We start from the raw sequence: 25,174 nt of genomic DNA, 5'->3' as shown, positions 1-25,174 counted from the left end.
GGGCAAGCATTTCGAGAGCACAGTCCACACACCCCACGCTGCCCTGAAGCTTTACTCGGAGTTACGCCCGCCGGCTGGACCATAAACTCCAGGAGGGCAGGGTTTTGTGGCTGGGTCCCTACTGTCTCCCGGTCCAGGATAATCGGGGCTAACTCGAGTCCAGTCTCTTCACCCCCCAGGCCCCACCTCCACTGCAGGCTGAGAAAAACGTGCCTCTCCCCTGCACTCCCGAGGCACCGTATGTGGACTCCCACACCCCTCCGTGCCACGAATTATTGTTGGTACGATTGCCATCACCGTCCCCTCACTCACCCCACATACCTCGAGTGCGAGCTCCCGAGGGAAGGAGGGGGTCGCGCCGTCCTGTCCACTGCTGTCCTCCCAGGCCTAAGGCCAGAAGTGAGTGAATCGGCGCTCAGAGCTACCATCTACTCCCTCGTGCCGGGCACCACGCTGCCCTCCTTTGCATGTGCTGTCTTACACACTCCCTGGGAGGTGGCCATCTCTGCTCCCATTTTGCAGATGAGGAAATGGAGGCCGGTCCGGTTTCCTGACCGGCCTGGGTCACGCTGCTAAGATGCAGCAGAGCAAGGCAGACCCCCTGACCTCTGGACAGCTCAGCTTCTTCACTGGCAAGCGGGCTGGTGAGTCCCCAAGCCATCCACCCAGCTGCCACCTTCCTTGGTTCTAAGAAAATCTCCATCTTTGTCCTTTGAGCCTAAGGGAAAGGTGGCTGGCAGTGGGAGGCCTGGCATTCCCAGAGCCAGGGCCAGAACCCAGAAGGAGCCCACTGAGCCTGCAGGGGATGGCCAGGGAGAGCCACGGCCCCCGCCACGCTGACGCCTTCTTGGGCTACAGGCCGCTCTCTCTGGCTGCCAGTCTCTCACTTTCTTTCTCCATGCTTTGCCTATGTGTCTCTGTGCCAACTTTCTTTTGGCCTCTCCTTTGTTTATATCTCCCCGTCCATCAGCCTGTCTGTCTTTCTTGGCCCCCACCCCACCCCACCCAGAGCACAGAGCACTGGGAGGGTCGAGCTGGCCCGAGAGAGGCCTGAGGCCCAGCTGCTGCAGCTTCCCATCTGCTTCCCATTCTGTGATGTTGTCCAGCCAATTCCACTCGGCTACACACTGCTCTTCCAGACCCCAGGAGCTCAAGGAGCCCGTGACCTTGCCCCATAGCCAGGGGAGGCACTCAGGCTGGAGGGGAGCAGACAGCTGGGCAGACAGGTGGCCTAGCCAGGTGAGGAAGGCCCTGCTCCCTGGCGGCTTCCCGGTGGGCCCTGACCCATGCCCCTCACCCCACCCCCACCCCCACCCCCGCTATGCACATACACACACACACACCTAACCGCAGTGCTGACAGATCCCTGTCAGACCTGCTTCTTCCCCAGCTGGGGATCGCTGGCCATCACTGCCCTGCATCTTTCAGTGCCTCCCCCCACCCCCGATCCTTACTGCAACTGACAGCAGGGGTGATGGGGAACCAAACAGACAAGCCAATCCACGCCCAAATGCTGGCCAGCACGCCTTTGCAAAGATCACGATGTATCTCTCCAGGAGACCTCCAGGAAGGAGTCTAGCTGTGGATATTTCAGGACCAGCGGGGCAATAACATGTGGTCAGGGAGCCCCTGGAGAGCCCAAACAATCAAATGACTTCCACAAAAACAGCGTGCAAATGCAGTTTTAAGGTGAGAAAAACACCACCCCTACCCCTCCTCATCATCCCTGGGCCTCTCACAGCCAGATTCCGGAGGCACGGTGGGGGACATCTTTGATCAGGGCTCTTTACTCACTGCCACCCTGTCCATCAGTGACACCACAAAAGTAGCTCCCAGCCGCATAAGGGAAAGGCCGAGACTGGACGAGAAACGATTATTTTACCCACATGCATATGCACACGCACACCTACTGACAGGCAACACGGCGCGGTGGCTGAATGTGCCAGCCGTGGCACCACACGGCCTCTGTTTGAATCCTGACTTCCTCATTCTACCAGCTGTGTGACCTTGGGCACGTTCCTTAACCTCTCTGTACCTCAGTTTCTTCACCTATAAAATGGTAATAATAGTAATCTACTACAGGAGGTTGTAGGGAGGACTCAAGAGCACAGTGGCGGCCCCGCGAAGCACTCGGCACTAGGCAGTCACGTGCCAGAGCACAAGTGTGTGCATCTGTGTCTCCCTTCCATTGGCCCGTTAGCTCCTCAAGGCAGGACTGTGTCTCCACCTCAGACTGCCAGGGTCCCACCCAGTACTGGGCACAGAGGAGCTGCCTATTAGATCCTGGGGAAGACAACTGGAAACCCCTCCTTTCCTATGGCTTCCACTCATCCGTTCTTTCGGCAAACATCTACGGAGTGTTTAGACCATGCCAGGCTCCCTTTGAGGCACTGGGGATGCTGCAAACAGCAAAACAGACACGGAGCCCTGCCCTCCCCGCACTGACATCCTAGAACCAGCTCTTGCACAGAAGCAGACTTCCCCAGAGAAAGGAAGCCTCGTGTTTTCTGTGCCAAAACAGCTTGGACAGGTCCTTTCCTAATAATTGATGCACTTCCCTGCATTCTCAGCCCGACGTTACTGGATGTACTTTAGCTTCCTCTTGACAACCCAAGGTCAAGCCCAGAAACATCAGGCCAGAGAAGACTCCACAGGTCCTCGAGGCCTTGGGGGCCCTTTACCCAGACACTAAACGGCTCCAAGCCTCTTGGCTCTTCTGAGCCTCTGGCACTGCTCTCTTTGTTTTTCTGTTTCCTCCCACACCATCAGACCGCTGGCTGTGACTCTGGGCGCTGTCCCTGCACCTGCTCCAGGTTACCACTTCAATAGGTTATTTCTGCTCAGCTGCTCTGATCTGAGACACCGGGGAGTCCAGCTTGTCAGAACTGTGCACAGATTAAGGGCCGTGGGCTCTGAAGAAGGCCCCTCCAGGGCTCCCCTATGAGCTTTTATGCTTGGCTCTTGTGTCATTTAGCCCTGCCCTCCAAGGGGTGGGGCCTTTGTTTTGTTCTCCAACGTGACCCGGCACCCAGAACAAGGTCTGCCGCACAGTGGACATTCCAAAGTATTTATTCTTAAACAAATGTGCAGGACCCTCACGCTTTCTTCATCTTTTACTGCTCCTGTTAACTCAAGAGACTGAACAAGTAAGAATCACTGTGTGGATAGGCTGAGGCGGTGAGTGGGCCAAAGTGGGCCAACCTTTGCCAGTAACCACACCGGCCGCCCATGTGTGCATGCAGGTGGGGCTGCGGGGGGCAGGAGACCACCACTGCCACGGACTGGGTGGGGTGATTCTCAGCAACACCTCTACCCACCTGGACAGGAACTCAACCTACCATGTAGGAGGCCCCCCATCTGATCCTGACAGACGGTGCCTAGAGACCCAGCGGGACACCCGTGCGTGTGTGTGCGCGCAGGATGGACGGGGTGTCCTCTGCGCGGTGATGCAATCAAGTCCTCTGTGGCCAGCCCAGTCTGATATCCATTCTCTAAATCACTGGGTGGGGAGGGGACACTGGGGCCCCTCTGCCCAGTGCCCTGATGGACGTGGAACCTCTCTGACCACACAGCATTTCCAACTGACAAAGCCCTTTCTCAGCCATTGTCTCCTTGAAGCCTGCTCACCTGTAGCCATTTCCATCCGTGTTTTAGGAGGAGCAGAGCATAGAGAAGGCAAGACCCTGAGGTCACAAAGCCCAAGAGTGGCTGGGCTGAGACTCAGACCCACATCTCCCAGTCCTGGGCCTTTCACTGCCAGACACTCTCTGCAGCTCATACCCACCTTGGGAGCAGCAGAGGACAGAGACGGTCTAGATTCAGGAGCACCTGTGTCATGGGGCTGAGGAGCCTGCCTTACCCCACCTGGCCTGCCCAGTTGTGTGACCTGGGTGACTTCACCTCTGGGTCCCAGCCTCCCCATCTAGCTGCCATGGTTAGAAATATGTGTCTCGGGAGGTCTGGGTGGCTCAGTCAGTTAGGCATCCGACTTTGGCTCAAGTCATGATCTCGCGGGTTGGTGAGTTTGAGCCCCAAATCATGCTCTCTGCTGTGGGCGCAGAGCCTGCTGCAGATCCTCTGTTTCCTTGTCACTGCCCCTCCCCCACTCTCTTGGATGGAAGGAAGGAAGGAAGGAAGGAAGGAAGGAAGGAAGGAAGGAAGGAAGAAATGTGCGTCTCTAGAGGTTGCTATAGGAGTTAAGTGAGTAACAGGCATGAGAGGGCTCTGCAAAGTGTGAAGCACAGTGCAGAGAGGTACACGGTCACTAGTGGCCTAGCCTGGTCACCCAGGTTCTTTTAACCTTAGTGTCGTCAACTGAAAATGGAGCTATTTGCACTCACTTTGCGGAGCCACGGCGAAGAGGGAGGAAGCTCACGGAGGCGGGGTTCTGGCACTGTGGTTAAGGTTAGGACACCGGTTAGCCCCACTAAGAAGAAAACCACCCTGTCACAAATCAGGGCCAATGCTCCAGGGATGTCACGTAGCTGCATGTCACGAGCCTGCTGCACTCCCAACTGAGAGATCCTGATGTCTTTCTCACTTTCAGGGGGAGCACCCCTTCTTCTAGGACAGGTAGGGGATGTCTGGGCAGGACAACTGAACTGATGAGGAGAAAGGCTCTCTCCAGCAAAGCCCCTGTTCTGCCTTTGGATGTAACATGAGGATGAAGTGCTCAGTGCTGTGGCAGCCACTATGTAGCCATGAGATGAAGACAGAAAGAAGTCTCTGCCTTCAGCCTAGGAATACTCAGCCCCAGCTGTGTGGATATTAGTTGAAGGAATGGTGTGTCATTATTTGGGGGCCTACTATGCACCAGAAACTGGGATGCAAAAATGAAAGGGCACCCAGTCTGATTGGAGAAGCAGGCACTAAATAAACACTGTATGCCGTGAGGTAGTGTAGTGTGGGGGTTATAATATCACATAATATATCCTGTAACACACCAGCTAAAAGTGTAACAATATAACATGGGCTCCAGCACGTCACATAACAGAACATCTTATATCGTTACTTCACAGTATATCATAGGACACTCTCCTGAATTAGACTATACACACCCCTGTGGTAAAGGCAAGTAGAGTGGCCATGCTATGAGGCCCTGAGGAGGAGGCTGGGGTAGGGGTCAGGGAGGTCTTCCAGGAGGAACTGAGCCTTCCAGAATGAGGAGGAGTTAGCCAGCCAGACAGGGGAGAAGGGCATTCCAGGCAGAAGGAACAACATGAGCACAGAGGCCAAAAATAGCCCCTTTGGGCGAGGAGTTCCTTGTTGCTAGAGTGTAAATTGGGACACAAGGAGTGACCGGCTGGAGCCAGGTCACTTGGGGGAGGGTCAGGTGTCCTACAAGGGGGTGTGGCCTCTACTCTTGGCCTGTGGGGAGCCCCTGAGGGTCCCGAGCAGGGAGTGAGGTGGTCAGACCTGGCTTCTGGCTGAGCTGCTAGGAGGGGCTCAGGTGGGGGCCCACAGAGCCAGAGCAGTTGGGCAGCTGGGCCAGGTCCCAGGTGGCTGTGAATTCTGGGTGGAGGGCAGGAAGGTCTTGAAGGAAGGAATGGCTCCCTACTTCTCCCTCCAGAAATATTTTTACTAGGAGCTCAAGGAAGGCAGGGATTGATATCTTCCCCTAGAACCAGCTTTCTGGTGTGCTAGGGCAGATAAAAGGGGAGAACCAGTTCAAGGACAGGCGAGGAACGGGGGCCTGCAGCCACCCCTCTGATCCGGGCCTTCTGCTGTGCTGGGTACAGTGTTCAAGGCTGAGCAGGGAGCAGGGAAGCCTCAGGGCTGGAAAGCAACTTCTGGTCATTGGGCTGACTCTACATTATAACCAGGGGCCTGGGGCCAGTAGTCACTCCTCCTTGCCTGGCCCCCCGCCTCCCCCCCCCGCACCTTTGGCCCCACAAAGACGAATTTCTCAGGCAGAGGACATGGGAGAGAGGAGGGAGTTCACGAAACAGCTTCGCGTACTTTGTGCATCAATCCTTGAGTAGATCTGGAAGGCAGGCTAGGCATCTTCCAGACGGGACACTTGAACACAGCCACCCAGTCACACAGCCCCGGGGCAGAGCTGAGGCTGGCTTCAGAGTCAGGGGCCCAGACACCTGCCCAATGACACCAAGCAGGGAGGGTAGATCTCAGCCCCCTCTGAGCCCTTCAGACGGTGAGATTAATGGCCCTGAAATTGTGATAAACATAAATATTTGGTCCTTCTGGAGCTGCCTCTCTCCAACCAAAACTGGGAGGGGAGGAGAGAGAAAAGGAGGGCAAAGGAATGAAATGCAGGGGCCTGGGTACAGTGTAGATGAGACACACGGATGCCCTCCAACACCCACAGTCCTTGGCTTGTAAGAAGCCAGCCACCCACAGCCACGGGACAACAGACTTTTCCCACTGCTGCGGTGAGGGGTTCCGGAGCTTCCGGGTCTGCTGGGGCTGTGTGGGGGCAGACAGTGGGAAAGGGGTGCAGGGAATTGAGAAAGGAAAGGGGAGACCCCAGTCCCTTGGCCCTGACCTGTGTCCCCCCCCCCCCCCCCATATCAAATCAGCACCCTCTGACACTTGGGAGGCATCCCTCTTCCCACCTCCACCTGGCAGCCTGGGGCCTGAGTCTCAGCTCCACATCGGTGCTCCAAGGGGAACGAGGAAGGCGGGCCACACCTTGCCATCTTGCTTCCTCCCGGAAGCTGGTGTCGCAGCTGCCGGCCCTGCCCCGGCACCCGTGGCCTCCGGACAGACCACAGGGTGACTGCTCCCAAGAGGTGCCCAGATTCCAGGCACACATCTCCCAGAAGCTTCTGGGACAGCCAGTTCTTTAAAAAGGCTTCATGTCATACTGCAATCAGCTGAGGGGCCCAAGCACAAGGGTGTTTATGAATGCCACTGTTTTCCCAAAGCATCTCCACGTTGCTCTCTGATGAGCCGACGAGGGTCTCTGCGTTATCTCTGCCCCACTGACGTCGCTGGCATCTTTTGTGCCTGGGTTTATGACTTTCTGCCTCTCATCCAAGACCTGAGCATTGATGGCCTGGGCCTTGCCCATAGCGCGCCCTCCCAGGCACCTTCTTTCCCGTCTGTCCTTCCCTACCCCCACTGCACCCCCCCCCCCCCGCCCAGGTTTTATGAAAACAGTCACTTCCAACTCCCTCCAACCCTAACAGTTTTGAGACGGAAAGGATTCTGGCAGCATCCAGGAGAACTAATTAGGTGGTCTTCAGGCACCTTAGAGGAAGAAGAAAAGTCATAAGTGGTGTAAGAAGAGGAAGAAACAACATAAAAAGAAAACGAGGGGAAACAAAATAAAAACCAGAGATAAAAAGTCAAGAGAAAACGGCGGCGCCTGAGAAACAAGAATTCCAGCCGCCAACTTTTACGGCGTCCAGCCCTGTTATTCATAAGTGAGTTTCCTCTCTCACAAAGGACCTTTTGCACGGTTTTCCCTTCTGCCTCCAAACCAGCTGCTCGCGCTGTTGTATCCTGAGTGATGATGAGGCTCTGAAAGGGTTTTTTGGGAACAGATGGCCAGGGGAGAGCTGGGGAATGTGCCAGCAGAGGGCTGGGCGGGCTGCCAAGGCCTGCGGTGACTGAGTGCTTGGGCTTCCAGCTCGCGTGCTTTCCCTGCCCTCTGCCCTCCGTGGCGCCAGCAGGCCTTCCCAGCGAGCGCTCGGAACATCTGGAGTCTGGGGCTGCCAGGAGGGGGGGCCGCGGCGGCCGGGCGGGGGACCCTCTGTTCCAGCGAAGCTCCCATGGACTCGCCACCAGGCCCGCCTCGCAGAACAGCTAATCAAAACCACAGCGCCCCGAATGGGAACCAGGCGTGCTCCCAGCTGCAGCCAGAGGCCGCCAGGCGACTTAACCCGGTGTCAAGCCTCGCTGGCGGTGCAGCGCTGGGGGTGCGCGGGGCTGATGACACCCCCAGCCTACCCCACCCCGCGCCACCCCCAGCGCCACCACCGGCGGGCTATTGGCTCCCTGCAGCTAAATGCAGCCTCCACGTGCTGCGGCCCGGCCGCTTACATAAGAGCTGCTGCTCGGGGCAAGGCGCTGCACCCGGCATTTGCTGGGGGCCCTCTGGGCGCAGGCCACCCCAATGGGCAGTGGGTGAGCCTGGGGGCCCGGCAGGCCTCCAGAGTTGAAGGGAGGGCATGGAGTTTGGAACCAAAGAGACACAGGCTGGAAACGGCTCGACCGCTTGCTAGCCATGTGGCCTTGGGCAAGTGCCCTCCTCTTGGCCTCGGTTTCCCCTCTGTGCAAGGGGGAAGGAGGTCCTAACTTGTGCGGTTAGTGTAACGTGAGGTAGAGACAACGTATGTGAGATGCCTGGCAGACAATGGGCACTCACTGCATGGTTGGCATGACCGTAGGGGGCAGCTTATTAGCACTATTACTTGTGCACAACCAAACATTATGCATGTTTTTTGGTATGAGTCCATGAACTTGAAAAGCCAGGGGATTTCTGAGTTGGCTGCACGTTCACCTTATGGGTGTGAGACCAGGGGTTTGGGCTGAAGTGCTGGAGAGGGGAGGGGTCCCCCATTCAGAACTATTCATTCTTATCTGCCTTTTGGTTGGTCAGTCTTTCGTCCACCCCAGGCACCGCCCCTTCCAGAGATAGTCCTTCCTGGGGTTCCATATGAAGTTGTTACCTTACTGCTATAAATTCCGGAGATTTCCTTTCTGGCACTCCCGGAGAAGATGCCAGCCCCTTCTCATATGGCAACCTGTTGAATCCTTCCAGCAAGGTGGCAAGGAAGGCATGTGGGCTCTCACTTTATAGATGAGGGAATGGGGGATCAGAGAGGTTAAGTGACATGCCTAAGGCCACACAGCTAGGTCTTGCCCATGTCAGGACTCTCCCCCACAAAACTCTATTCTTGGCCTACTTCACAGTCTTCCTGAAGGTCTCCCTGTTCTGCTTTCATATGTCTTAAAGTTACACAACAGCACCAGAGAGAACTGAAGAGAACTGTAGGGTTCAACCTACCCCTCCCCCAACCTACACAGACACCCTTTCTCCAGTGTCTTAGACCAAGGGTCATTGAGCTTCTGCAGAGATTTCCAGAGGGACACCCTGGCTCAAAGAGCAGCTGGCGGGAGGATGGGAGGGGGGTTCTCGGAAGGGTCTCTACATTCCCAAGGGTGATCCTTTAGAGCCTCAGCGGGGTCTTCCCATGTCTCTGTGACCTTCTGACCATGAGTGGTTGGTTCTTTCTCGCTGTGCCCAAGATGCCAAGTTTTCACTTGTGGACAGCATGCTGGGGAGAAGGGTGCATGTCAGGAGCAGAGCAATTTGGAAAAGGGGACAGGAGGCGGGTGAAGAGTGCGTGAAAGCAGAGAGTAAAGCAGCGCCAGCCTCCACCCCACCCTGGGACCACCCGGGGAACATCGGAGGGCCGACTTCTGCCTTCCTTCCAGGGAAAGCTGGCTCTGAGCTCACCTGTGAGGCTCCCCAGCCAATGATCCCTCCAACCCAGTCCCTGCCAGACTTGTGGACTAATGATGTCAAATGTGAGAGGAGAAACGGCAGCTGAGAGAACACTCTGTTAGAGCAAACAGCTGGCGACAAACGTCTATGTAATTGGAATGCCAGAAAAAATAAATTGCATCCATTTTTATGCCTAGAAGGGAATTTGATGGTGGTTTCCCACCCACCCCCCTTTTTTCCCAGCATAGATGGACTCTATGGGCTTTGGAGGCAAATGGTATTTAACTCAGTAACTTGGCCGGTAGGATTTGGAAATAGAACCTCCTCTCACACACCCACTTCCATGTGGGAGGCAGAACAGGGAAGGGTAGGGCCGCTGCACCCCTCTCTGACTGGCTAAGGGACCTTGGTCAAGTTCCTTAGGTCTCTGGACCTCAGTTTCATTATCTGTGTAATGGGACAGCATCAGTACCTCCCTCGTAGGCTTGGCAAAAAGAGTCACGAGTCGATACATCACAAGATCTAAGCACCATGCCCGACACGTAGTCCAGGCTCTAAGAACATCAGGTATTACCGGTGTTCCCGGGACACAATGCACTGGAGACCCAGCAGTCCCTGTGAGAAACTTTCCGGTCTGTGTAAGATGCCCATGCAGGGCACAGGGAAAGTAAGAGTACCACGTTTAGTCATTCAGACAGAAAAAGGGGCTGAGGTGACCTCAGCTCAGAAAGCCCAACCAGAAAGGGCCTCAGAAATCACTTCTGGTGACAACTCGCCTCAGAGAAGTGGACACTGAGGCCCCAGTGCAGATGACTATGTACATGCAATGGGGATGGAGCCAGGGCTGTGCCCCTTGGCGGATACTCTAGGGACACAGGAGGCCAGGCACACCAGCAGTTGGGTCCAGCCAAGCAGGAGCTCTTAAGACTGGGCCACATGCTCCGGGGCTTGGGTACAGTCCACATAAGGCTCTGGGCTCAGCCAGTCAGTAAAAGGCCCCTCGAAACACCCTTGGCTCCCATGGACCCCCAACCCAAAACCAACGTACCACCTCCGCTTGTCCCCAGCACCAAAGCTACAGAAGTCTGCACACAAGATGTTCTTCCGAAAAGGAGCAGGTCACCCTGGGACCTGCCATCACCAAGAAAAGCCTCCCCTGCCTAAAAAGCAGCAGGAAAAGAGGGAAGACATAAGTGTGATGGAGCTGCATCAGCTTCAGGGCTTCCTCCGGCCCAGATCACCCAACGCGTTAGGAGCAACCTCCAGTCTTGCAGAGCCAGCCTCCCTCCATCTGGCACAGCCCTGGGGGTCCCTAACCGCTGCCCAGGCTTCTGGGACAGCGCTTAACTCGGTGCATCATGACGTTTTCTCTCTCCCCATCCCCAAACAGCCTGCAAGCAACTTGAGGGCACGGACTTACTGGCCATTTAGCACTAGCGTTTAAACTATGCCTTCAGTGTTAGTAGCTATCGTTATTACCATTATTATTATTACTCGGTAGGTTAAAGGCACTGGTAAGGGGCGTCCTCGATTGTGGGAAATTGGTCCTTTCCTATTCTGCAGGTCTGGCAAGGCCCACCCGGCCCAGGTGTGAAACAGTCTTGTTGCTCTTCTTCCTCCTCCTCCTCCTCCACCTCCCCCTCCCCCTCCTCCTCCAAAGCTCCCAGGAGTTGCTGCTTTAAAAACAGGAGCTGCAGAAACATGGCCCAAAGCCAGGTGCTTAACGTGCATTATCTCCAGCTACAGCCAGAGTCAGAACTGCGTTCTCCAGGGCCCATCCACTCCTCCCCACCATCTCTGGGCTGGGCGGCCTCACCAGCTGACACAGGCCTCACCGCACAACAGGGGCTTCCAAACGAGGCTCCGAAACCTCAGAGTTGTGTCCCATGAGGACCAGAGACAGAAGACCCACCGGTCAAGGGACACCGATCTCCGACCCCTGGTAGGGAAGGGCTGAGGTGAGGCAAAAGGATGCACCTGGGACTTGGGGTGGGGAGCACTGAATTCAGATTCAATCCCATTCTTAACACAGGTCTGGCGGGTGGGCAAGGCAGCTCATTAGCGCTACAAGGGATCTCAGATGACACGGTGTACAATCTCTCAAGGAGGCGTCCTGAGAAAGGGTCGCCCGGCCTCTTGGGGACACATGAACTGTGTGAGGGAGCCATCAAGTGGGACAGCTGGCTAAAGATGCTATCAGTCATACCGGTGAGGGTCACTGCCATCACAGCAGCTGTTTATAGAGGACTTCCTTTGAGCCACTTACATTGGCACATGTTTTCTAGTTTGTTCCCTTTTTTACTTTTTATCTCTCTCATTAGGATTTAAGCTTGGCTCACCCCCATCCCCAAATCCTCAGTGGCCACAGGGGAGGGGTACAGAGGCTTGATCTGAGCCCCAAATCCATATACTCTGTGTACAGGGACTATGGAGGGTCAAGTCTCAGTGTGGATGGAACTCACTGCACATGCTCAATGAACATTGAGTGAATGAATGAATGAATGAATGAGTGAATGATCAAGTGAATTTCCAGGGATACCGGTCTCCTTCATTCTGGTTAACAAAAAGGTGGCCTGCCCCAGCCACTCAGGGCCACTGGGCAGGTCACTAGAGACCATCCCTGAGGAAGGACATCTCAGAACTCACCTCACCTGCCTGGTGACAGAGAGGCAGGGAAGCACAGGTCACAGAAATGGGGTGGTGCTGTGAACCCCCTATCTGCCAGGGCAGAATGCTGGGGCTGGAGAAGTCCTCAGATGTCCCGGCAACTCCAGGACCCTATCCGTCTAAGTCCTCTCAGCAGAGCTGACTGTGTAGGCATAGCCCTTGGGAGATAGCAGCCCGGGGACAGTTAGGAGGATGGGATGTGGGTTGCAAGCAGCCCCATGCCCTTCTGAGGTGAGGCAAGACCTCTGCGTGGACACACAGGCTGGAAAGGGCCTGAGAAATCACTGATGATGCTCCCACTGTGCCCATTTATCAGTGAGAGAACTGAGGCTCGAAGAGGTTAAGAAATGGGTCCAAGATGACACAGACACAGCTGTTAGGTGACTGTGAACTCGGTTCTTTGTTGCTCTGAACTGCCGTCTGCCACCTCAGTCTCCCAATCTGGACAATGGGAAGTTGGACCAGATGGCCTCCAAGCTGTCTTAGATTTGAAGTGATTTTAGGGGAAGCCAAAAGCTCATCTCTGCTGGGGCTCATCTTGACCCCACTCCCCTGCTGTCCTCCCCAGCCCAGGACGTGGTCTGCTCCAATCAAGGAATAGGGAAGAGAGGGGGCCTCAGCACTGTCTTGCTGCATGGGGGGACTTTGGGGGGCAGGTGAGGGGATGAGGGGTGGATTTGGAGCAAATGGCGCCTGACCACCCTGCCCATCCACACCTCGGGACCGCCCGAATGCCACGGGAAGTTCACCCAGAGTTTACAAACCTCCTTTGTCACAGAGCCCCGCATGGAGCCATCAATCACACCCTTAATTTACCCGTGTCACTTTCCAGAGGAAAGCCGCCCTGCCAGCAGCCAGTGGCGCTTCCTCTCTCACCCACTTGATGAGGATTTCATCTAATTGGTCCATGTTAAATCACTCCCAGGAATGCAACGTACAATTACTGCAGCAGTGGCTGGCGGTGAGGACGTGCCTGGCCCTCCTTGGTGGAGGCAGGAGAGTCTAGGGGGGGCCTCCCTGGCTCAGGGCCCAGAGGCTGCTGGGAGAACCCAGAGAGGAGCCTGATGGAAAGGGGGGCCGGAGGAGGAATGTCAGGGACAAGAGGGAGAGGCAGGTCAGGAAGGAAGAAGGAGGCAGCAGGAAGGAGGGAGGATGCCAGCCACCGGGTTCCCCCACCTTCCCCATCCCTGGATGCCCAGGGGAGCCAGGCGTCTCTCACAGCCTCCACCCTCCTCATGGACACAGCCTGGGTCCCACCCTCTGTGTCTCTTCCCCTAGCCTCCCAGGAACAGGCATCCCGAGGGTTGCCACAGCTTTGCCCGGCACTGCCTGGCACTGACCCCCAAATGGAAAGGCTGGAAGCACAGGCCATTCAGGGACCACAGCTGTGCCCACCACCTTTCCTCCTGCACATATTTCTCTAAACACATCAAGCTCTGTACAGGCTGTTCCCTCGGTCTCGGATGCCCTTCCATGTTTCATCTTCCTGGCGAACTCTTGGTTATCCTTCTGGTCCCAGATCAAATACCACTTACACTAAGATGCCCTTTCAAACCACGTTGGGCGGGAGAGGTAACCTGTCCCTCCTCTGCCTGGCCTTCCACGGCCCTCAGCAGAGACCTCTGAGACCACCCTGTACCATCCATATCTACTGGCAGAAGGGTCACTCTGACCATGCTGTGAGCTTCATGGGGCCTGGGGCCACATGCCTGTCACTTTTATAGCCCCTGCCCAGCACGCTTTGTACGTGGGTGGGGTCGGCAAATCTCTCCACAATGAATAAATGAATTACAAATATCACCCGCCTTAATATACGGCCTCAGGTAATCCACAGGCGAAGTCACACTCCCAAAACGTGCCAAAGGGCTCTCCTGGGCTGTCACCCTGCTCAGAGGATCTCATTCTAATACAAATTTATTAGGGGCCACGTGAGCAAACCAGCACCAGAGTACATAAAACCAGAAAGAGCTTCAGACACACCATCTTCCGCAGTAAGTGAGCAAATGAGCAAACCCAGGCCCAGAGGCCCAGGGTGACTGTCCAAGGTACCCACCAGGCCCATGACCAGTAGAGTCACCCCCATAATCCCAGGGGCGTGAGAAGCTCCGAAGGCGGAGCAACCCCCAGCAAACCTCTAAGAGGCTGATCTCGCTGGCCCCCTTAGAAGCCTCGGTGAGCGTGGGGTGCCCCGATTTCTCTTCCCACCTCTCCCATCCCCCTCCGGAGGCTGCTGCCCGAGTGGCTGGCACATACCTTACGCTTCTTGGCACGTCCCTCGGCCTGCAGGGTGCGGGTGCAGCGCTGCACACACTCGGAGAAGCTGAGGTTGCTGTGGTCGGCACTGTAGTCAAGGTCAGCCAGCCGCGCCAGGGACAGGATGTAGTTACAGGCAATCCTTAGGATGGCCAGTTTGGACAGCTTCTGCCCATATGAGTAACACGGCACCTGTGGGTTGAGAAGGCATCAGGAGGGGCTGCCGGGGGTCTCTGTGCTGAGCTAGGCCCAGCAGGGCACCCCAGCCAGGCCGGCGTGGGGCCCCTCACAGTGACATCCCACCGCCTGAGAGGGGACGGCTGGGCAACAGAGGTGGCCTGTCTAATCCCCTAACGCAGAGTTTATTTTCGAAGCACCTGCTGTTTTCCACGCATACATCTCAACTCATCCACTCACAAACTCCGGGAAGCATCCACATTCCCACTTTGTAGTGGAAGAAACTGAGGCTCAGCTCATGCCCACGAGGCAATAGGAATGAAGCATATGAGCTCCCTCCATGACAGAGCTCTGTCCCCCACCCTCCCTAAGGAGTCTCTCAGAGAGAACGGACACATTTGTCAGCGCCCACGTTCCATTCATTCACTCACGCAGTGACACTTGTTTTGCTGGGCGCTTGGGGGTCCAACTCTGAACAATAACTTGATTCCTGGCTTCGGAGAACTCACGCTCAAGAGTTACGTTACAATGTCATAATGGAATTAGGTACCCAGGGTCCTGGGTCAAACGCAAGTGCTTAGCTGGGAGGGCACACATATGCATGGTTTTCTTTTTCTTTTCTCTTTTTCTTGATGCCCTCTGGACCCTAAGTGCTGCTGGGCATACAACAGGTACACAATAAATACAGCCCCAACCAGACATGCTTGTCAGTGACTCATCGCCAAGTACACACTCACTAATTGCACACGGGTGTGTACGGCGTGAAGCGATGGAGCCTCTACCTTTTTAACATTGTCCTGTGTGAGCAAAAGGCAACGCAGACTACAGCTGAGTTCTGCGCGGTGACGTGCAGGCGATACTACAAGGCCCATGTGACCGGTGCTAACCGGTACAGCCGACTGCCCCTCTGATGCACACCGTTCACCTAAATGGCTGAAACGTGCTGACCCAGCAACCAGGGCTCTGGTCTCCTCTGCCCTCTGGCTCTCCAGGATCTATACCCAGCATCCATCCCTACCATCGCCGCTGGTACTGATCAACCCCATGCCATAGACTGGGTCACCCCAGCACATCCATTCAGCAAGTCTTTGGTGAGTATCCCCCATCTGCCAGGCACTGTTCTGGGCCAATGGTTCTCAACAGGGGATGATTCCGTCCCTCGGGGGACTGTTCGCAATGTCTGCAAGACACGTCTAACTGTCCATCTTGGGGAGCAATGGAGGAGAGGTGCAACTGGCTGCCACTGGGGAGAGGCCAGGGTTGCTGCTAAACAGCCTGCAGTGCACAGGGGCCTAAAAGGCCCCCATCACACAGAATTGCCTGGCCCAAACTGTCACTGGTGCAGAGATGGAGAAAGCATGAAGAAGACAGTCCCTCAGATGGGGACTCTAAATGCATCATCTATTTTGATCTCACTTGAAACCTCACCTTGCCCAGGAGCTCTCTCTGACCTTCCCCACCCAACCCTAAGCCAGGGGGCAAGGGGCAGAGTGCAGGAGGGGGCACCTGCCCTTAACAGTGCTCTAGTAGCCCCCCAAATGTCCTTAACTCACAATCATCGCAACTAATTTAATGGCCCGTCTTCCTGTGAGCCGTTGGAGGAAGGGCCATGTCTGCAGGACCTAGCACAGGCCAAGGCCATAAACAAGGGCATTTGTTGAATGAGGGAATGAATAAATAAATAAATGACTGATCTACCTCCATGTTCCCCAGGTGTCTCCAGAATGTTTAGAAATGGGTTCAAAACCCTTCCCTCTCTCGGAGGATGAAGATTAGCTATTGAGGGTAGAGCTGAAGCACACGTACCTTTTGGTCATCTGGTTTCAACTCCTGACTCTAGCTCTCACCAGGGTGAGTGACATCACCTTTCCAAGCCTGGGTTTCCTCTTCAGATGCTCCCAGGACTGCCCTTGCAGCACGGTAGGGTTAAGTGAGATGACGGGTACATTCCACAGAGGAAGGCCTGATACAAGTCGGTGAGTTATTACTGCAGAACGTCTCCAAAGAGGGGCCCCAGAGCAGGTGAGGAGCAAGAGGCCGGAAGCCAGGACACAATGCCGGCTCATTGCCCTGCTCCCCCACTACTTGGGGTCCTGAAATGGCACCCACGTCAGAGGTGAGGTTTGCTGTCTCCTTTTGAAATCCTCCAGCAGCCAAGGAGTTGCCCCTCACCAAGCTGGGAAACTGAAGGAGGACCCGCTTGGTGACAGACAGCATGCCAACTCCTGTGCGCTCCCCCTTCCCACCTCCCATGCCCAGCCCTGGCTTCGGCTCCAAACCCATCCAAGAAAAGCCAAGAAAGGCCAGCAGAACAATGCACTTTGCCTGTTCCCAGCCAGAGTCCAGAGAATCCTGCTTTATCAGCCTGAACAAATAAACAAGGTCTGTGGGACAGAAAGGATCCTGGGAGGCAGGGAGGGGGGATCTCAAAAGCCAGCCCAGCACCTCTGGCTCCTCTGCACCCCAGGAGGGAGTGCCTATCTGGCAGAGGCCCTCGGGCACTGAGTGCAGCTCTGTGACACAGGTCCCTGCTGCTGTTTTCACCCAGGAGCCACGCCGGGAGTTACCCAGCTCACTGAGCTCTTGGCCCCTGAACAGAGGGGCTTTCCTGCCAGTGGGGAGTAGGGATCTCAGGAAGGAGCCGCATGTGGGGATCCAGGGTCACTGCAGGATTACAGAGCAACAGATGAGGTCAAGGCCAACCTAGGGGCTCCTGTGCCAGGCTTGGGGCCAGTTTTGTCACTCTCTCCCATTGCTTCTTTCAAAATCCACATCTGACAAGGAAACTATGCATCAAGCTCTAGTTGTATATCTGGTACTATGGGAGCAATTCACAGGTCGTTTGTCCCCCCTTTAAACCCTCCCCGAAATAAAGATGGTTATCCCATCTGCACATGAAGAAACAGAAGAGTGACGTATTGGACCACAGTTCACTCAGCTAAGAGCTTAAGCTAAGCCAGGAGCTTGTCTATCTAGTACCCAAGGAAGGTACATGGCCACTGAGCTCCCCAGGATCCCTCCACCACAGGTGGCCATATATGGGGCACCTTTTGGACAGCTCACTCCTCCTCCTCCTCCCCTCCCCTGGAGGGAGGTGTTCCTCAGCCCACTGGTTAATTCCAGACCCTCCTGGAATTTTTAAGCCCCAGAGCCCCGTTCAGAAGCACCCTGGCCTGGCCTGGCTCCTACAAAGTAAGAGTCTAGCAGCAGGTCCTAGTTCTGGAAGGTGGAGGTAGGGTGGAAAGAGCTGGTCTGAATCGCAGACACTTATCAGTAGTGTGACTCTGGACAAGTGCCTTCACCTCTCTGAGCCTCAGTTCCCTCACCCGGAGAGTGGGGATGACAATGCCTGGGGACTCCACATGATTGTGGGGACTGGGCCACCTCTTGCTGTTTACTGTGATCTACTAAGGGTATTTTTGATACAGTGCCTATATTTATCTTTAAACTTTATTTATCTAGGGGCGCCTGGGTGGCGCGGTCGGTTGAGCATCCGACTTCAGCCAGGTCACGATCTCGCGGTCCGGGAGTTCGAGCCCCGCGTCAGGCTCTGGGCTGATGGCTCAGAGCCTGGAGCCTGTTTCCGATTCTGTGTCTCCCTCTCTCTCTGCCCCTCCCCCGTTCATGCTCTGTCTCTCTCTGTCCCAAAAATAAATAAACGTTGAAAAAAAAAATTTTTTTAACTTTATTTATCTATAGTTTTAATACAATGCCTATATTTATGTTTAAAAAGTGAGGTAGAAATGATCACTTCCACTTTACAGAGAAGCATTTGATGCCTCAGCTGGGCTCCTTCCAATGAGCTGGAAGCAACTGCTTGAGGATTTGGATGAGCCTTTATAGCCAAAGGTCAGGGCACCGGCAGCCTGCCCTTCTGAGCTGGGGATGGAGAGTTCTGGACTGATAATCCCATGGGACCTTAGCCTTTGTGCATTACCAGCGACCCCACCACCTGCAGGGGAACCCCTCAGCAGCTGTCTGTGACCCTGGTCAGAGGACACAGGGCACAGGAGACAGCAAGGTCACTTGGCTTCAATTCCTGACAGATTGCCCAACTTCCAGCAAAGTAAGGGACCTGCCCCGTGCTCACTCCATCAGGATTTTCAAGCTTCAGAGGACCAGGGGTGGGGATTTTCACAAGGTCCCCTATGCCCCCGCAAACATTCCATCCCACCTGCCCCAAGCCAGACTCTCTCCTGGCTCTGGAAAGCAGGAGATGGTGGGAAGGGCACTGGCCTGGGAGCCTGAGGACCTGGCTCTATTCCTGGCCATCCAATGTGACCTTAGGTAGTTCCATAACCATAAAGGACCTCAGTTTCCTCACCAACAAAATGATCATCAGAATACCCACTACCTCACAGTGGGAGCCCAGCAGGCAAATATAGGAAGTTGCTACAGAGAAACAAAGTCCAGAACCTACCAGCCCATGCGGGAAAGTCCTCAAAGCCCTCCCCCTCTTCAGACCCAGCCCAGGATGTCCTCCTGGTAGCCCATCGGGACTCCCGGACCCACCGAGCTCCAATATCACCATGTCATGGCACACAGCTGAGCCCCTGACTGCATTTGAAACTATTCTCTAATCGCTCAGTGGGTGCTGGCTGCCTGGGGTGAAGCCACTTGGTGCAGGGCCGTGCGAGGTCCTTGTCAAGTTCTACCGAAATAGGTTCTCGAAAATCCCCTTTCCACACAGCCGTGAGGCTGGACCCTGAGAACCTGGCTCTTAGTAGTTAAGAGCCATGACCCCAGGGCAAGACAGACCTGGGTACAAGTCCTGGTCACTTGCTTAACCTCTCTGTAAGTGTTCTCATCTGTAAAATGGGAAGGTGACAGCAGAGATGTGACACAGGCTCAGGTAAGGCACTTCACCCAGTGCAATGAGGCTCAATAAACAGCCACTCTGGTGACTGTGGTCATGAGGGGGCAGAGTAAAGCCCTCTGTCACCCCTCAACCATGTGGATGGAGTCCCCAAAGCTGGCCTGCCCCCCATTCCCTGAGGAGGTACGCACTGGCTGCTGTGGGGTCACAGCCCCCGGCATCCTATGGGGTAGGGGCTAAGGGAGGTATAGGGCTGGGGGCACCATCCCAATGCCCCCTCATGGTCCACCCTGAGTTCACTCGGTGAAGATCCCCTGGGAGACAGAAGGGTAGGGGCCCCAGGCCCAACTTGCTTGGCCCCCCGCTCATGAAGAGGTACCTCAGCAGGCCCTGAGGGCTCCTCACCACCACCCCAGGCCTCGGCCCTGTCAGGTTACCATTCCTCCATCGAGGCTGAGGGGCTTTTGAGGGGAAAGAGGAAATCTGCACTCACACCAGATGTCCCAGTGTTCTGCCAGGAGGCTGAGGCCAGAACTCGGGCCTCTCCCCTCACTCACCCAGCAAAGCCAGGCTTTCCTTCTGACCCCCTCCCACCTGGCCCTGAGCAGCCCTGCACACGGGCCAGGCCCAGCTGTGCACACATGGCCTTCACATGAGGCGGCAGGGAGGGCCCTACGCAGCTGGGCTGGTGGCATGTGCTGTGGCCTGACCATCTGCCCCGCACACCCCCCCACCAAGACCAGAGGGCCTCTCCCCACCTGCACTTCCTTGGCCAAGCAGCTGCCCCCACTTCCCCTTCTGGTTAAGAGCAGAGTGTGTTGGACCAAACAGGAGGCTTCCTGGTGCTGAGGGTGGACAGCTCCGGGGCATTCAAAAGCCCGAGAAGCAGAGCTCTTAAAAGCCTGGTCACTGGAGTGACTCACTGACTCTGATCTGAATCCCGGCCCTACAGTGACAGTGGAACACAGCGACACAGGCTGTGCCTACACCATGCACCAAGAAGGCACCAACACACACAAATCTAAAGACTGTTCGCCAAGGAGATGTGCAGTACAAAACCCGCAAGGCCCCACGTGGTGGCAAAAGGCTGCGACCTCTGCCAACTCACATAAGCTCTCTGAACCTCAGTTTCACTACCTGTGAAATGGGGAGAGGATAATATACTTATTTCATTAAACGAACTAACACACATAATATGCTTAGCCTGGTGCTCTACCCAAAGCAAACATCTGATAAATGGTAGCTTCTATCATTGTTATTAAAATGATTATAGGGGTATCCGGGTGGCTCAGTGGGTTAAGTGTCTGACTTCGGCTCAGGTCATGATCCCGTGGTTTTGTGAGTTCGAGCCCCACATCAGGCTCTGTGCTGACAGCTCAGAGCCTGGAGCCTGCTTCAGATTCTGTGTCTCCCTCTCTCTCTCTGCCCCTCCCCCACTCACACTCTCAGTCTCTCTCTCTCTCTCTCTCTCTCTCTCTCTCTCAAAAATGAATAAACATTAAAAATTTTAAATAAAATAAAATGATTATAGAATATTTATTTCCACTTATTTCTCAAGGCTTTGCTTGGCACTGAGGACACTATAAATGCTCAAGGATTGTTCATTCCTCCTACAGCCCCATTCCTTTCTTCATTTGCTCTTTGCAAAGAAGCTATGGGGAGGTGTTGGGGGAGCCTTATCACCATTTTCCAGCTTTAGCGACTAAAGCCCAGGGAGGGGAAGTGACTTTCCATGATCACACAGAAAGCATGCAGCAGAGGCATGATTCAAACCCAGAGGAGGCCTCTGAACTCCTCATCCAGTGCTCTTTTAGCCATACCAAGAAGCTGCTCAGGGAAACAAGAGCCCAGATTAGAGCCGCAGTCCCAGAACTGATCTCGGTGCTATGATGGCCAAGCCCTCCGTTCAGGCAAAACCATCCTCCTTCCTTTCCCTCCTTTGCCAAGGGCCCATTTCAAACAGTCAAACCAGAGCGACAGCTTGTGTGGACTGGAGTATCTGGATTGGGATGTGGATGTGTGCACCTTTTACAGGTGGGGGACTGAGGCCCAGAGGAGGAAGGAGTTCCTTCGGGACACAGGACTTTCTCCATCAGATGGATGCCATGGTGGGTGTGGCCTCAGCCCCTGGCTCTGAGACCATGAGTGCCCTTGCCATATTTCCTTTCCTCCCAGACAATAGGCAGATGCCCCCTATGGCCCAGCAGCATTCTGGGGAAGGGACAGAATGGTCTGAGCAAGGAGAGAACGAACAGGAGCAGGCACCTCTGTGGCCGTATATTTGTGTGTGCTCTTAGGCACGTGTAATGATCATGACATAGCCATAGGTATGTCCCTGAATCTGTCCTTTTTATGTAGAACTTCTCCACAAGAAGGGTAGAAGCAAAAAGGGACCAGGACTTAAATAATCTCATCTCTGACTCAGCCATGTGTGAACCAGCTTCTGATTGTTAATAAACATGACATTGATACAAAGATGGCACGGTGGAAAGCATTTGGCCAGGCAGTCATTCCAGAAACTGCTGCCATCTGCCTTTACCCACTAGGTGATCTTGGACAAGTCTCCTTCCTTCCTTCTCTAGGCCTCAGTTTTCCATTCCATTGAATGGGCTAATTCAACCTGCCAGGATGTTAAGATCAAACAAGATGGAATATTATTGAAAGAAGTTAAAGCCACTGAGTGAATGAGATGTAGTTGAGTACACAGAGACCATGAATACTTTCTCAGAAGTGAACGAGGCAAAAGGGGCCTTGAACTGGCAGCCAAAGGGACCTAGGTGACAGCCCTGCCCTGCTACTCACCGGCTGTGATGCTCTAAGCACGTGGCCGCCCCAGTCTGGGAGGTTTCCCTAGTTGCAAGGGGAGCAAGTGGACAGGCATCTTTCTGCCCTTCTGTCATCCTTCCATCCTTGGGGTGGGTTGTAGGACACTCTACAGGCTGCCACCCTCCCCAGGCATTCAGACACAGAGCTGCTGTCCAAGAATAAGCCTGAATGTTCCACTGGGCCCACTGCCCAGGGTCCCAACCCGTGTGGCTGGCCACCTCACTGACCAAGCATCTTACCCAAGCCCAAGCAAGACACTTTGGCTTAAGTCGTAGAGCCTCTTTTCTCCCAGGAGCTCAATTCCCTTCCAATGGATGGACACATGTCCCTGTCTACTCCGCCCGCAGGAGGAAGAAGAGAGTGGGATCCAGAAAGAAGATCATGTTTTCTAAGACGCTTTGTTGTTGGCTAAAGAGAGAGGCTGAGTTACTTTCTTGGAGTCACACAAGAAATCAGCTATAGAGTAAGCAAAAAACCTGAACATCTAAACCAGTCCCATCCACCCCTAATCCTTCCCCATGCCCTGTGGGGCTGGGGGCTAGGGGCAGGGGGCACTTACTACCCTCTTCTAAGATCTCCCTTCTTTCTAAGAAAATGAGAAGTCTAGAACCCCAGGGCAGTCCCAGTCTTGTTTAAAGTGTAATTGCAAAACTGCCCCTCCCCTCTAAGGGTAATTCTCTAACAAATGTTCTTCATCACTCATCCCCCCCAGAGGACGCTGGTAAGGGCAGCACCCACCAGCCCCAAACTGAGAAGCCCCTGACCCACCTCAGAACTAGGCTCTGAAGATCCCCTAACCATCCGGTCCCCTCAGTAGACCTACCTGCTTCACGGTGAGGTGAAAGGGAGCAGCGGAGGGCGTCCCCTAGGAAGGCTCTCAACAGCCAATTCCTGAGGCTGCCCCCTGGGGAGGGGACGCAGGCTTGTAACCCAGATCCTTAAGGATACCAGGGAAAAGGGTGCAGAACCCCGAAGCAGCCAGAGTGTAGGGGTATCTCTTTTGGGACGTAGGGGCTGAAGAGGGGCTAGCAAAACTAGGTCCACCCCTCCGCAGCATCTGGGCCTTCCAAGACCCAGACCACACTAAATGCCCGAAGGGAAAGGGTCTTCCCCACTCTTCCTCGCTGGAGACAGATTCCCACATTCCCTCTCTCCACTCCCCACCGCGCCCAAGGGACCCGGGGAGACAAATAACTCGCTGCCATAAAAGTGAACTATGAGGGCTGAAGTCAGACGCGCAGACAGGGTCACCCTGGGGGGCTGGGGGAAGAACCGGGGCGTGCCTGGCCAGAGATCTCGAACCTTTGCCCTCACTTTGCAAGCGAAGATCCGTACCAACGCTGTGACAAAGGTTACTGCCCTAGAAGGGTTCAAATGTGTCTGGGCCCTGGGCCGACCGGGCGGGAACAATATGCGCCTCACACACACCTTCATCTGCCCGAAAATCCCCCCGCCACTCACCCACCCACTCCCGCAACCATCCCTCGGGCGCAGTGAGGGTGTGCGGCTGGGAGCTGGTACCTGCTTCCTGAGCGCCTCGAAGGCTGCGCTGATCGTGTGCACCCGCGTCCGCTCCCTGGCGTTCGCTAGGAGCCTCCGGGTCTGCTGCAGGGCTTTGATCTCCGAAGCGGCGGTGGTCGCTTCGCCCGGCCGTTTCCTAGGCGATGCGGAGGAATCCGGGTGGTTATTGTAAATTACGTGTGAAATTGACGAGTAAGAACTTTCCCCGGGGCGCGTGGGGGGCGCCGGGCGCACTGAAGACTCCGGGGGCGCAGGGGGCGCCGACGGCGTGGGGCGTGCAGGCGGTGCGCACAGCAAGATGCGGGGACGCAGGCCGGGTTCCCGGAAAGGCTGCGCCTCGGGACCCCCAGGTACTTGGCCCTGGGACGCTGGAACCGGCGGCGGTGGCGGCGGCGGCGGCGTGGGGAGTCCCGGCCCCACTGCGCCCAAGGCGAAGCCGCGTTTCCGCGCGTCCGAGACCTCCGGCGCTCGGGCGCCCCGGCGCTCCCCGGCTGGGTCCGCACCCCCACCTGAGGGAACCGCCGGCGCCGCCGGGGCTGGCACCGGGGCCGCGACCGGCTGCAGCCTCTGGGTCCTGTCGCGCAGCCCGTTGGTGGCGGTGGCGCCGTGCTCGGGCGCTTCCAAGTCCAATCGGAAAGTTTTATAGCCGTTCGCGCGCCGCGCCGGCTCCTTGCCTTTCCGCTTGAGCTTCTTGAGGCCGTTCAGCTCCTTCACGCACACGGTCTTCCACGGCCCGTCCTCGAGAACCGGGATGTGCTTCATGGCGCGGGCAGCGCGAGAGGCAGGGGCGTGGGGCTGCCCGGGCCGCGCGCCCGCCGCGCTCGCTCTGCACGCTGCGCGCCGGCTCTGCCCGGGCCGCCGCCGCGCTCAGCGCCTGGGAGTCTCGGGCTCTCCCCCTTCTCGCGCCCGCCCTCCTCCCTCCCTCTCTCCCCCTCGCCCGGGGCAGCTGCGCCGCCGGCTCCGCGAAGCCGCCGGGCTGTCCGTTCCCGGAGCGCTCAGAGTGTCATCTGAAGTCGCTGCCGCCTTGCCAGCATTTCTGGAGAACGCCCGCTGCGCTCCATCTGTGTTTGTTTAGCCTCAGTTTACACAGAAGCCCAGTTCGCGAGATCAGTCAGCGCCGCCGCCCGGAGAGGAGGCAGCTCCCGCCGCCGCCGCCTCCCCAGCCCCGGCCGCCCGAGCCACGAGCGCCTTTAAAGAAACAGGAAGCATTTTTCAAAACAGCTGGGCTGCCGGCCGCCTCCTTTGTCCGCGTCCTCTCTACCTCCCCCCACCCCCATCCCTTCTGTCCAGAACCTGCCTCCTCAGGCTCCCCCTCCCCGCCCCCTCCTCAAGTCCGGGGCGCTTCTCTTTCCCCAGAGGACGGTCTGCTCCCAGCAGAACTGCCCGGAGCACGTGGCTTCTGGGCCCTTGGGCCCTTCCCCAAATCTGAGCTGGGCCTTCTCTACCCGGGCTAGCTGACCTCTGGGTGATGCACCAGCGACCTTCTGCACCCAGCAGCTCTC

At 56.0% G+C, this 25,174-nt stretch overlaps 1 protein-coding gene across 1 annotated transcript in view; it reads right to left on the bottom strand.

Annotated features, from left to right (window-relative positions):
- ATOH8 (atonal bHLH transcription factor 8) overlaps positions 1–24,921 on the bottom strand; it is a 32,449-nt gene extending 7,528 nt beyond the window's left edge. The window contains exons 1-2 of the mRNA XM_047853998.1: positions 23,673–24,921; positions 14,333–14,524 (exon numbers count right to left, since the gene is read on the bottom strand). Coding sequence (XP_047709954.1) covers positions 14,333–14,524; positions 23,673–24,434 — 954 coding nt within the window. The 5' untranslated portion in view covers positions 24,435–24,921. The remainder of the gene's footprint in view (positions 1–14,332; positions 14,525–23,672) is intronic.
- Between the last annotated feature and the right edge of the window lie 253 nt (positions 24,922–25,174).

This window comes from Prionailurus viverrinus, chromosome A3 (genome assembly GCF_022837055.1).
Source record: "Prionailurus viverrinus isolate Anna chromosome A3, UM_Priviv_1.0, whole genome shotgun sequence".
NCBI classification, from domain to species: Eukaryota; Metazoa; Chordata; class Mammalia; order Carnivora; family Felidae; genus Prionailurus; species Prionailurus viverrinus.
Note: the sequence above shows the minus strand (reverse complement) of the source record. Positions and strands in the feature narration are given on the sequence as shown.